Source organism: Ambystoma mexicanum, chromosome 4q (assembly GCF_040938575.1).
Source record: "Ambystoma mexicanum isolate Mex_15411 chromosome 4q, UKY_AmexF1_1, whole genome shotgun sequence".
Classification (NCBI taxonomy): Eukaryota; Metazoa; Chordata; class Amphibia; order Caudata; family Ambystomatidae; genus Ambystoma; species Ambystoma mexicanum.
The window spans coordinates 1,252,488,194-1,252,497,785 of record NC_090928.1 but is presented as its reverse complement, the minus strand read 5'-3'; the positions used below and the strand labels follow the sequence as shown (position 1 = coordinate 1,252,497,785).

The 9,592-nt window shown below is 45.7% G+C and overlaps 1 protein-coding gene across 1 annotated transcript in view; it reads right to left on the bottom strand.

The window, feature by feature from the left end:
• Nucleotides 1-3,837: 3,837 nt before the first annotated feature.
• LOC138468326 (epoxide hydrolase 1-like) overlaps nt 3,838-9,592 on the bottom strand; it is a 174,735-nt gene continuing 168,980 nt past the window's right edge. The window contains exon 9 of the mRNA XM_069608835.1: nt 3,838-6,645. Within this exon, the coding sequence (XP_069464936.1) occupies nt 6,444-6,645 (202 nt within the window). The 3' untranslated portion in view covers nt 3,838-6,443. The remainder of the gene's footprint in view (nt 6,646-9,592) is intronic.

The window sequence follows — 9,592 nt, the reverse complement described above, 5'->3', positions numbered from 1 at the left end:
GTGAATCAGTGCTTCCTGTACATGTGTCCAAAATACCTTCAGCTATCCCTCCGCAAATACCTCCCCTCTCGAGCTCTTCGCTCCTCTACCTCTAACTCCCTCAAGGTCTGTCGTTTTTCAAAGAAACAAGCTGGGGGTAGATCTCTGTCTTCGGCTGGGGCCTCCCCCTGGAACAGCCTCCCTGCCACTCTAAAACTTGAAGAGAACCATCTCTGGTTCCGGAAGCACCTCAATACCTTCCTCTTTTCTTCTGCCTTCGCTCCCCCGCTGCCCTGCTGATCTGTTCTCTCTTGGCACCGTGCACCTGGCCACCCTCTGTCCTCCGGACCCAGGTACCTGCTCACCCCGCCACCCTCCCGCACTGCATCCGGGCCACCCCTTGCACTGGGGTCTGTATCTGTACCCATACAGCTCCCCCCTTTTCTTCCTGCACTTATCAGACCTACCCTGTCTGCTGCCTTTAACCTAGCACTTGCAAATTGGTGGCTGCACTACCACCGTTTGTTGCCTTTATTATTTATTATTTATCTGTTTCTCCTCTGCTTCGCACTTTCCACTTCTCCCCCCTTCCATGCACTTTTCCCCTCCCCCTCTCCCATGCACTTGCGCGTTCTCAATGTCACTGGGCCTAGTAAGATCACTGTTTTATTCTCCCCTGTTCCCCTCCCTTGCCTTGTCGTGCTCTGAAACACTTGTGTACGAGCGCGATAGAAATAAAATGTCAATATCAATGTTGTCCATCCATGGCAACCCGCCCTGGTCGCACTCCCATCCCACCATCGTCATCATACCCATCCTCCTCATCTGCTGGGTTCATGTCCGGGGCAGTGCAATGTTCCTTCTAATACACATATTGTGCAGTATGGCACATGCCAGGACAATTTTTCCAACCTTTATGGGGCTATACATTAGTGCTCTGCCGGATCTGCTGAGACAGCGGAACCTGACCTTGAGCAGTCTAAAAGTCTGTTCTATAATGCCCCGTGTACGGATGTGTGCCCAGTTGTAGGCCTCCTCATGCCTGTTCCATGGTCGTCTAACGGGTGTCATCAGCCATGGTGTGAGGGGGTAACCAGTGTCACCTGTATGGGAGGGACAGACAGGTGATTAGATGTTTGTGGTGGAAATTCATTGTGGTTGATGATAGCATGTACACATTCTCAGCATTGTGTTATCACACAACATAGTACATGCCATAGATGACCCAGAGCATTTTGCTAAATTTGATTGTCACTCCTTTTCTATGTTCAAAAGTGTGGTCACTCATTCCTACTGAGACTGTTTGGCCTGCTCAATGTCTGCAGTTATGATATGACCTTCAATGCTACTACATGTCTTATTCCTTTCAATGTACACAATGGTGTGTGTCTGCCTACTAGGATACTCGTGTCTTGTATGGTGCTAACAATCTGTGTTATGCGCCCGCAGCACACAAGAGTGAAGACACTGCTGTGCGCAGTGGGACCGATAGGCATTGTGCACATGGGAGCACCTGCTACTTTCCCACCAGTGGTAATCCTCCCATGTGCATGTCAGCATTGCATAGAGTGCCACTCCATGGTTAGGGCTTATTTCCATTAGCCAGTACTTGGATTCGTATGACATGGAAAACTGACATGGACCTCATGCAGCGGTAAGCTTGGTGTCTGTGGTCAGTGCCTATCCCCCCCACTACACAGGGCTCAAGCTTTGGTCATTCTACTCACCCAACAGCCAGGTGCACTCTCTGATATGATGGTACCCTGGTAACGTGGATTTCCGCAAGACCATTGAGTCGAGTGTGGATCCCGGAAAACGTGCACAGCAATGGGTGATGAGGTGTTCAGCATCACAGACTAGAATTGTTTGCGATTTCTATAAACTGCCTCAATGGCATGTCCGGCAACAAACTCCACATGGGTGCAATCTAATGCACCAATGCAATTGGGCATGCCTGCAAGGGCATGGAAGGCCACTTTGGTGGCATTGACCTGGGCAGGGTTTCGGGGTAGGGCAATGTGGTCTGCCACATGGTGCAGCAGTGCATCCAGTACCTGGAACAAGACCCTAGAAAAAAGGGTTGTGACAGCTCACGCAGCTCACTCACGATGTGCTGGTATGTTCCGGTTGCAAGGAAGTGCAGTACCAACACTACATTGCAGTCCGTATGTTTATCATGCTGCAGATGTCATTGATGAGGGTGACTATTGATATTATGGTGTCCCTGTCAAGGCAGTACAAGGTGTGGATTTGGCTTGGGGTCAGGTTCCAGGGTGAGGCCCTGATGCAGGGTATTGGAGGCTGCCGGTGGGGTGCTACCTGCTGCACATTGATGTTAGGCATGGCCAACAGGTTCCTGATTCGCCTCCTGCACCTACGCCACCTCCTCTGCCTCTCTGCTGCTTCATCCTCAATAGCTCCTTGCAGGTTCCCCGGCCCAATTGCTGCTACAGTAACTGCCAGCATGGTTGTTTTGGGAGGTGAGTTGGGTGTGGGTGTGGTCCTTTTATACATTCTCAGTGGGAAATGGTGTGCAGCTGAGCTAATTTACTATACCTGGGGCCTGGAACTGCTAGCCTGGTACTGCTAACCTGGTACTGTTTAACGCCTGGTCCGCAGTGCAGGTATTACAGGCGCAGTGGTCACGGTGCCACTGCTATTTTTATGGCAGTGTTTCCATGTAGGCCGGAACTCTGAATGTGCTCGTACTACCACCATGCGGGTAATTCAGGGACGTCTGGCGAATCGTTCTGCTGTTTACGGTCATGGTGCTATGGGGGCACTCTGTGGTGACAGTATTTCTGCACTTGTGACTCGGAATGTGCCAGTCTGGAAATCGGTGCCGGTGCGGTCCTAGCAGGACCGCTATTTCCAGACCGACATACTTGTAATGAGGCTCATTGTCTATAGATGGCAGGAATACTACCAGTTAAATGACCATTAAACATTCCAAAGAACCACGCCGACACCTAGAAAAAATCCTTCTTCTGACACAACATCATCAGATGTTTCCAGTGGTGAAAGTGAGGATAGAGGTTATGATAACAAAACTGTTAGTTAGGGACTTGACACTGATGTTGTAGAACAGGGTTCATCCTCCTCCAATAGACAAGATTCCTTTTAAGAAAGAACAAAACAAGACGAGGGCAGAAGAAAACATACACAGAAAGTAACATTTCCGACATGGAAGACTTAGTCATAAACATCTTGAAATACCATTTGACTGCCTTTGAACAGAGAACATTACAAAATATATCTCCTTTGTGTCCCAGTATAGTAGTATGCTATTTAAAGAAAACATTGATTTGTACAGATTGACTCGTTAAATGAAACTTCAACTATTCTTTGAAACCATAGAAAAAGTAAAGTTACCGGATAAGAGTGAATATTTTGAGATTAGACCCAAAAGATTTTGTTTCAAAACTCTATTTTAGATGTTTTTCAAAAGCAGGTTCTGGATGATCTCCAACACATTTTTTTTAAAAAGAAATCTTGGGGCAATTTTTCACATTGCAAACAACAAGTTATTTCATGGTTGTGGAACATGGTTGTCTCGGGAGGATAGCTCAGGGGCAACGTGCTTGTCTTGGAAGAAAGATGACACAGAGGTTCGAATCCCGGGTCCGTGCTTAGAAACCTCTGGGTATGACGCGCGTTATAAATAACTCATTGAATGTAATTGTATATCATTCTAGAACCCGCAGATAAGGGTGGCATCCTGGTAATTATGGACAGAGACCATTATTGTCAAGAAATTGAATGACAACTAGCGGATGGTGACACACATATGGAAATATACAATGATCCTACTGATGAAGTCCGCACAATAATTTAAGAAGTTATGGATACAGCTGCAAGTAATGGATATATATTTTATGACACCAAAGCTTTTTAAACCAATTTACATCCAATTATGCCAGTCATATACATTCTACCTAAGTTCCACACAAATCTCCAACACCGACCAGGTCGGAAAATGATAGTGGCTACTAATAGCTTACGAACCTTTAGCGAAAAGAATTGATAAGGTCACTCAACCATTGGTACAGACTTTCAATACATACATTTAAGATACCTGACACTTCCTAACGAAATTACAAGAGATTGCATATGTTGAACATCAAGACATCTTATTTACAATAGATGTGGCTAGCTTGTAAACTATTAGTTCTCATCAAGCTAGTTTAGAGGTGATGTAGTGGTTACTCTGGTCTGCTGAACATTTTTGTTCAGATAAAGTTTTCGTTTTAGGTTTGTTGAAATTGTATAATCGAACATTGTTTTACAAATTTGAGGATAGATATTTTTGTCCAAATACAGGTACATCTATGGGAGTCACAATGGCCCCCAGTTATGCGAACATACACATGTCTTATCTGGATAATAAAAAGTGCTGAACAACATAATATGGACACGGTACTTGAAATGCTACTACAGATATATCGACGATATATTTGGCATTTAGAGTGGTCTGTTTGAAGACCTCCTTAATTTCTTTGAATTTATGAATGATTTGGAACCTTCATTTAAATTCACTAGCAAATTCAGTCATGCTGCAGTTGAGTTCCTTGATGTTGATATTTATAACAAGTGTGGTCAGCTACACACATCGGTTTTCTTAAAACCTACCGACAGGGATAGCATATTGATGGCTTCCAGCTTTCACACCAAAAGCATGATTGAGTCTATTCCATTCAGTCATTTTTTATGGTACAGAAGAATTATCTCTGATAATCAGAAATATATGAGAAAGGCTGGTGAATTGCAAGAGAAATTTTTGAAGAGAGGTTACTCGTCCGAAAAAGTTAAAGAAGTGTCAAACAAGTCCCGTGAGGTAGCGCTTTGCCTTAAAGTCCAAAGACGTTCTTCTAGATTGGTCTATGTAACCACTTACTCCGCACAGAGTAAAAAGATTAAGAATACTTTGAAACGTCATTGGACTTACTTAAATGGGATTGCTATACTAGTAAAGATATTCCTAGACCTACCTGTGTTTGTTTTTCGTAAGAGTAGATCGTTAAGAGATCATCTAATGAAGGCAGACTTTGTATCCTCACAGAAACCATCAGCTACTTATTTAGGAACACGTCCATGCAACAATTGGCAACATTGTCATGGCAATATTAAGCTAAATTTTGTTACTCATCCATATGCAGGCAAACATATTCCTTTGAAACACTTAGCGACATGCAACACTATGAATATCATATATGGGATTAAATGACCCTGTGGCTTATTTTATGTTGGTTTTACAACAAGGAAAGGGAAAATGCCTAAATTACATTAGCTTTAGGTATATTAATGCGAGATTGCAGTTATCATACAGTGTATTAAAGCAATCTTTGGTTGATATAGTAATTGTCTAATAATATCATGCAATAGTTTGCCTAGCACACATTGACAAATTAAGAATAATACAATAATTGCATGAACTCATTATGTTTTTTATTCTAAAAAACGAAGTAATGTTCCCACCTTTGCTTTTATTTTTCCTCTAGAATTCTTTTGTCACAATCGTGGAGGGGGTGGAACATCAAAGACATTGGGCCTCATTACGACCCAGGCGGTCCGGAAATAACGGTGGCGGTAAACCCGCTGCCACCGTTGTTTCCGGACCGCCTGAGTCCGACCCCTGCAGGCGGGAGGTGATGTTCCCGCCAGGTCTGACCTGGCGGGTTTAACACCGCCCGCCTGCAGGCGGACGAGGAAACACCGGCAGCATTACGAGATGCTGCCGGTGTTTCCATGATCCCCATTCCCATCGAGTCCCATAGGACTCAATGGGAATGGGGATTAACACCATTCCGCCTCCGTGATTCCCGGAAAACCGGGGTTGTAATGCCCCGGTAATTCCGGGAATCACGGAGGCGGAATGGTAATACGAGTCCGGCGGTAACCAGGCGGTTTTACCGCCGCGGTTACCGCCGGACTCGTAATGAGGCCCATTGTCTTCTCATCACTGGAAGTGATATCTGAAAAGGGTTGGCCTCAAGGAGGGGTCAGACTAAGTTGTTCAGTTTTTCAAACTTGAGGCCCTAGCATGTTAATAAACAATGACTTATATCCTGGCCAATCAGCTGGTGAAACTCCAAACATATAGACTTTGAAAAGATCAGGAGTCAGATTAAATCACAGAGACTGAAAAGTAGGCCACAGGTTCAAAGAGCAACATGGGGAATAGCTACTCTAACTACCCGCATGCGATGCCCATTTCACACAGGACCTGTAGCTAAGCATGAAAGAACAATGGCATTTCAGGACTGCTTCTTTGCCATGTGTGATGTTTTCTAAAGGAGCACACAATACCTCTTAGGACTGTATCTAGCCTAAACCTATTTGTTATATACTAGAGTCTAGACAAGTGTTGCTGTCACAGAACTGTGATCCTGGGGGAGATGTTCTATTTGTGGCTGCGTGACGGGGCCACTTTCACTGCAGGTTCCACCTTCCGGCACCACAGTCGCTCACTTTCGCGCCACTTTCGCAACGAATTGCTGGATGTCCCGGGCGAGGAGCTCCGGCTCCTCAAAGGCCGCAAAGTGCCCACCGCGTGGCATGTATGTGTAGCTGACAATGTTCCTGTACCTCCCCTGTGCCCAGAGTCGAGGGGTGTGCATGAGCTCGTTGGGGAACGCAGCCAATCCTGTAGGCACGTAGATTCCGACCCTAGCAACAAAAAAAGACTCAATGAGCACCTCAGCAAGGGTCACGTGAGATCCACAGATGAGAAGTCAAAAGCATTTACACATTAACTGTAAAAAAACACTCTACGTTGGAAGCAGCAGAATTGGGTACTTTCCAAGGTGTGGCGAATAAACAGCTTAGTCTGGCAGCCACAGTGGCCAACTACCATCAGCTGCCCACCTCCCACCACCGCGACAGCCAATCATGGACTCTCGGCACCAAACCCGCCAGCAGATGTCTCTTTAATATAGGTTTAGAGGTGGTGTGTGAAATGCCATGATTTGCCTGCTTACACCTGGACCTATATATCAATGGAAGTCTGCAACACATGCACTGCCATAGCAGCCTCACTCCTGCTTGGAATTAAATAGCTTGCATCAGCTTTAAGATTTGGTAGAGAGGTGAGGGTTGGGTGATGGATTCCCTATGAAGTTAACATAAATCTGAGGGGAGAGGACGGGCCCTTGGCTCTTTGTATATGAGCACTTGGCTCCCTGTACTCAACTGCCTGTAAACCCCTTTTTAATGTGTGGGTGTGGGGGTGTGCGCGCGCATACTAGGCCTTGAATTCCACCCAGCACAGTTTCCTGCTTGCCTCAATAGGACATCAATCCTATTTTACCAAGTAAAGACAAAGCCAAAGGTCTGTCCTTATTTAATGCCATTTGTAGTCTCATGGCCCAGCCAGCATAATTCCAGGGGTAGCATCACTCACCCAAGTGCTGTCATCATATGCAATGTGCAGCTTCTTATAGCTGGTAAGATAGCTCAGCGGGTTAAGCACTCGCTGCTGCGATCTGAGCGTGATCTGCAGGTCGCAGGTTTGAATCCCGGCAAGGCCAACTCAGCCTTTCATCCTTTCCGAGGTCGATAAATGAGTACCAATTTCGGTTGGGTGATATTGTATGTAAATATGTGCTCTGTAAAGCGCTTTTGATAAAGGCTCTATATGTTATGTTATGTTAGCGTTAGGTGCACCGTCACCAACGGAATTGGTCCCCAGGCGCTCTGGCGGGTCTGTACACAGGAAGTGTGGGTAGGGTTAATCAGGAAGAGGGGAGAAGGCGAGTGGGAGAAGTGGTGTGCTGCTGGCAACTTCAGCTCGGTATACACCGAGTGCTGGGCTTTGGTGCTAGTATCGTATCGGGCGAGGCCTCGAGTGCTGTGGGTGAAGTTTATGTGTTGTTGATGCAGTGTGGTAAAGTGCGTGCGGATTGCTGGGAGAGAGATGGTTGTGTGGTTTAAGTATGCAGAAGATTGAGGGTTGGGTTAGCGGGATCTGTATCCTGGTTCAGTTACTTATGATTCCGTTAGAGTTGTATACCTGTGGGTTCGGATGTTGCTGGTTCCTCGTGGGCCTACTCGATTTGGTGGTGTTGCGTTGATCCAACTGTATCCTATTGAGTATAGTTTAGATTGGTGGGTGCGTCTGAACCTAATCTTCAGGTGTGGGACTGGGTGGGTGATATCTATTCTCAGGTGATCTAGTGTGAGTGACCCTGGTCGGTTAAGGCTTTGAATGGTTCAGAGTCGGGGTCGTGTTGATGTGTTGTCCTAGTGGATCCATCTTGGTGAGCCTGTGTATTCAGACGTTCGTATCCTTCTGTCCTGACTGGTTCTTTGGTTTCCGTGGGGTGAACATCTTTGGGACTGTTGTTTAATTGTAGTTTTGTGTGGTGGGGCATTGTGCTTCCTGCTTTGTATTGGTGGACACTGTGTAGTGATGAAACATTCTGTTTCTCACCCATTGCATTGGGGCCCGTGGTGCAGTGCTTCCTTTCCTTCTCTATGTTTTGTCCTTAGGGCTGTTGGGGATGGTAATAGTTAAGGTCATGGTCCTCTTGATGATTCGTTCTAGTCTTTCTGTCTTAGTTTGCTATGTTTACTGTCTTTGGTCGTATTGCGACTGTCTCCCGTTTGGTCCTTTAGTATCTTGTGGGATATTTACCTCAGCTTTTCCCATTGATTGATCGGTGTGTATCGTGGTCGCTCTACGTTCATTGATGTTTTTAGTTATGTCGGTGCCCCTGTGGCCAGTCTTTCTAGTTATGACGTGAAGAGCCAGGTTTTGAGCAATTTCCTGAATAATAGGTGGTTTTTTGTGTTACGTATGTACTTTGGAAGGTCGTTCCAGGTTTTTGGGGCTTGGTGAGAGAAGGAGGATCCTCCAAGTTTTCTTCTGTTGTAGGGCTTCGGTTCCAGGCGGATGTCCATGCTTGAGCTGTGCGTTCTTGTTGGTTGATGTAGGTGCAGTTTGTCTCTTAGGAACTCAGCGCCTTCGTTGTGTACTGCTCTGTGCGTAATGCACATTGTTTTGAATTTTATTCGTTGTTTTATTGGGTGCCAATGTAGTGTTTTCAGCGCTGGTGCGGTGTGTTCTCTTCGGGGTAGTTTCAGAAGTAGTCTGGCTGCCGCGTTTTGAATGCGTTGTAGTTTTTTTAGGAGTCGTTCAGGCATACCTAGGTATAGGCTATTGGCGTAGTCTACTTTGGACATGACTAGGGTGATGATGGTGGTTGTTTTGTTGGTGAACAATAGGAACCGTAAGATTCTCTTTGCTGCTCGCAGGAGGAAGAAGCATTTCTTGAGGAGAGTGTTTACTTGTGGCTCTAGCGTGAGATTATTGTCCATCAGAACCCCCAGGTTTTTTACAATCGGTGAGGGTGCTAGGGTTGTCCCGAGTTCCCTTGGCCAAGGGATGAATTGGTTGTGACAATCATTATTTCTGTTTTTCCTGGGTTGGTTTTGAGGCAGTTGGAGTTCATCCAGTACATCCATACATCGCAGAGGCAGTTTTCTAGCGTTAAGTTACTTTCCAGGTTGTCTTGTATTTTGAAGATTATTTGTGTATCGTCAGCGTAGCTGTAGCAGGTGAGGCCGTCGCTTTTGATGATTCTGATAAGTAGGTACAGGTAGATGTTGAATAGTA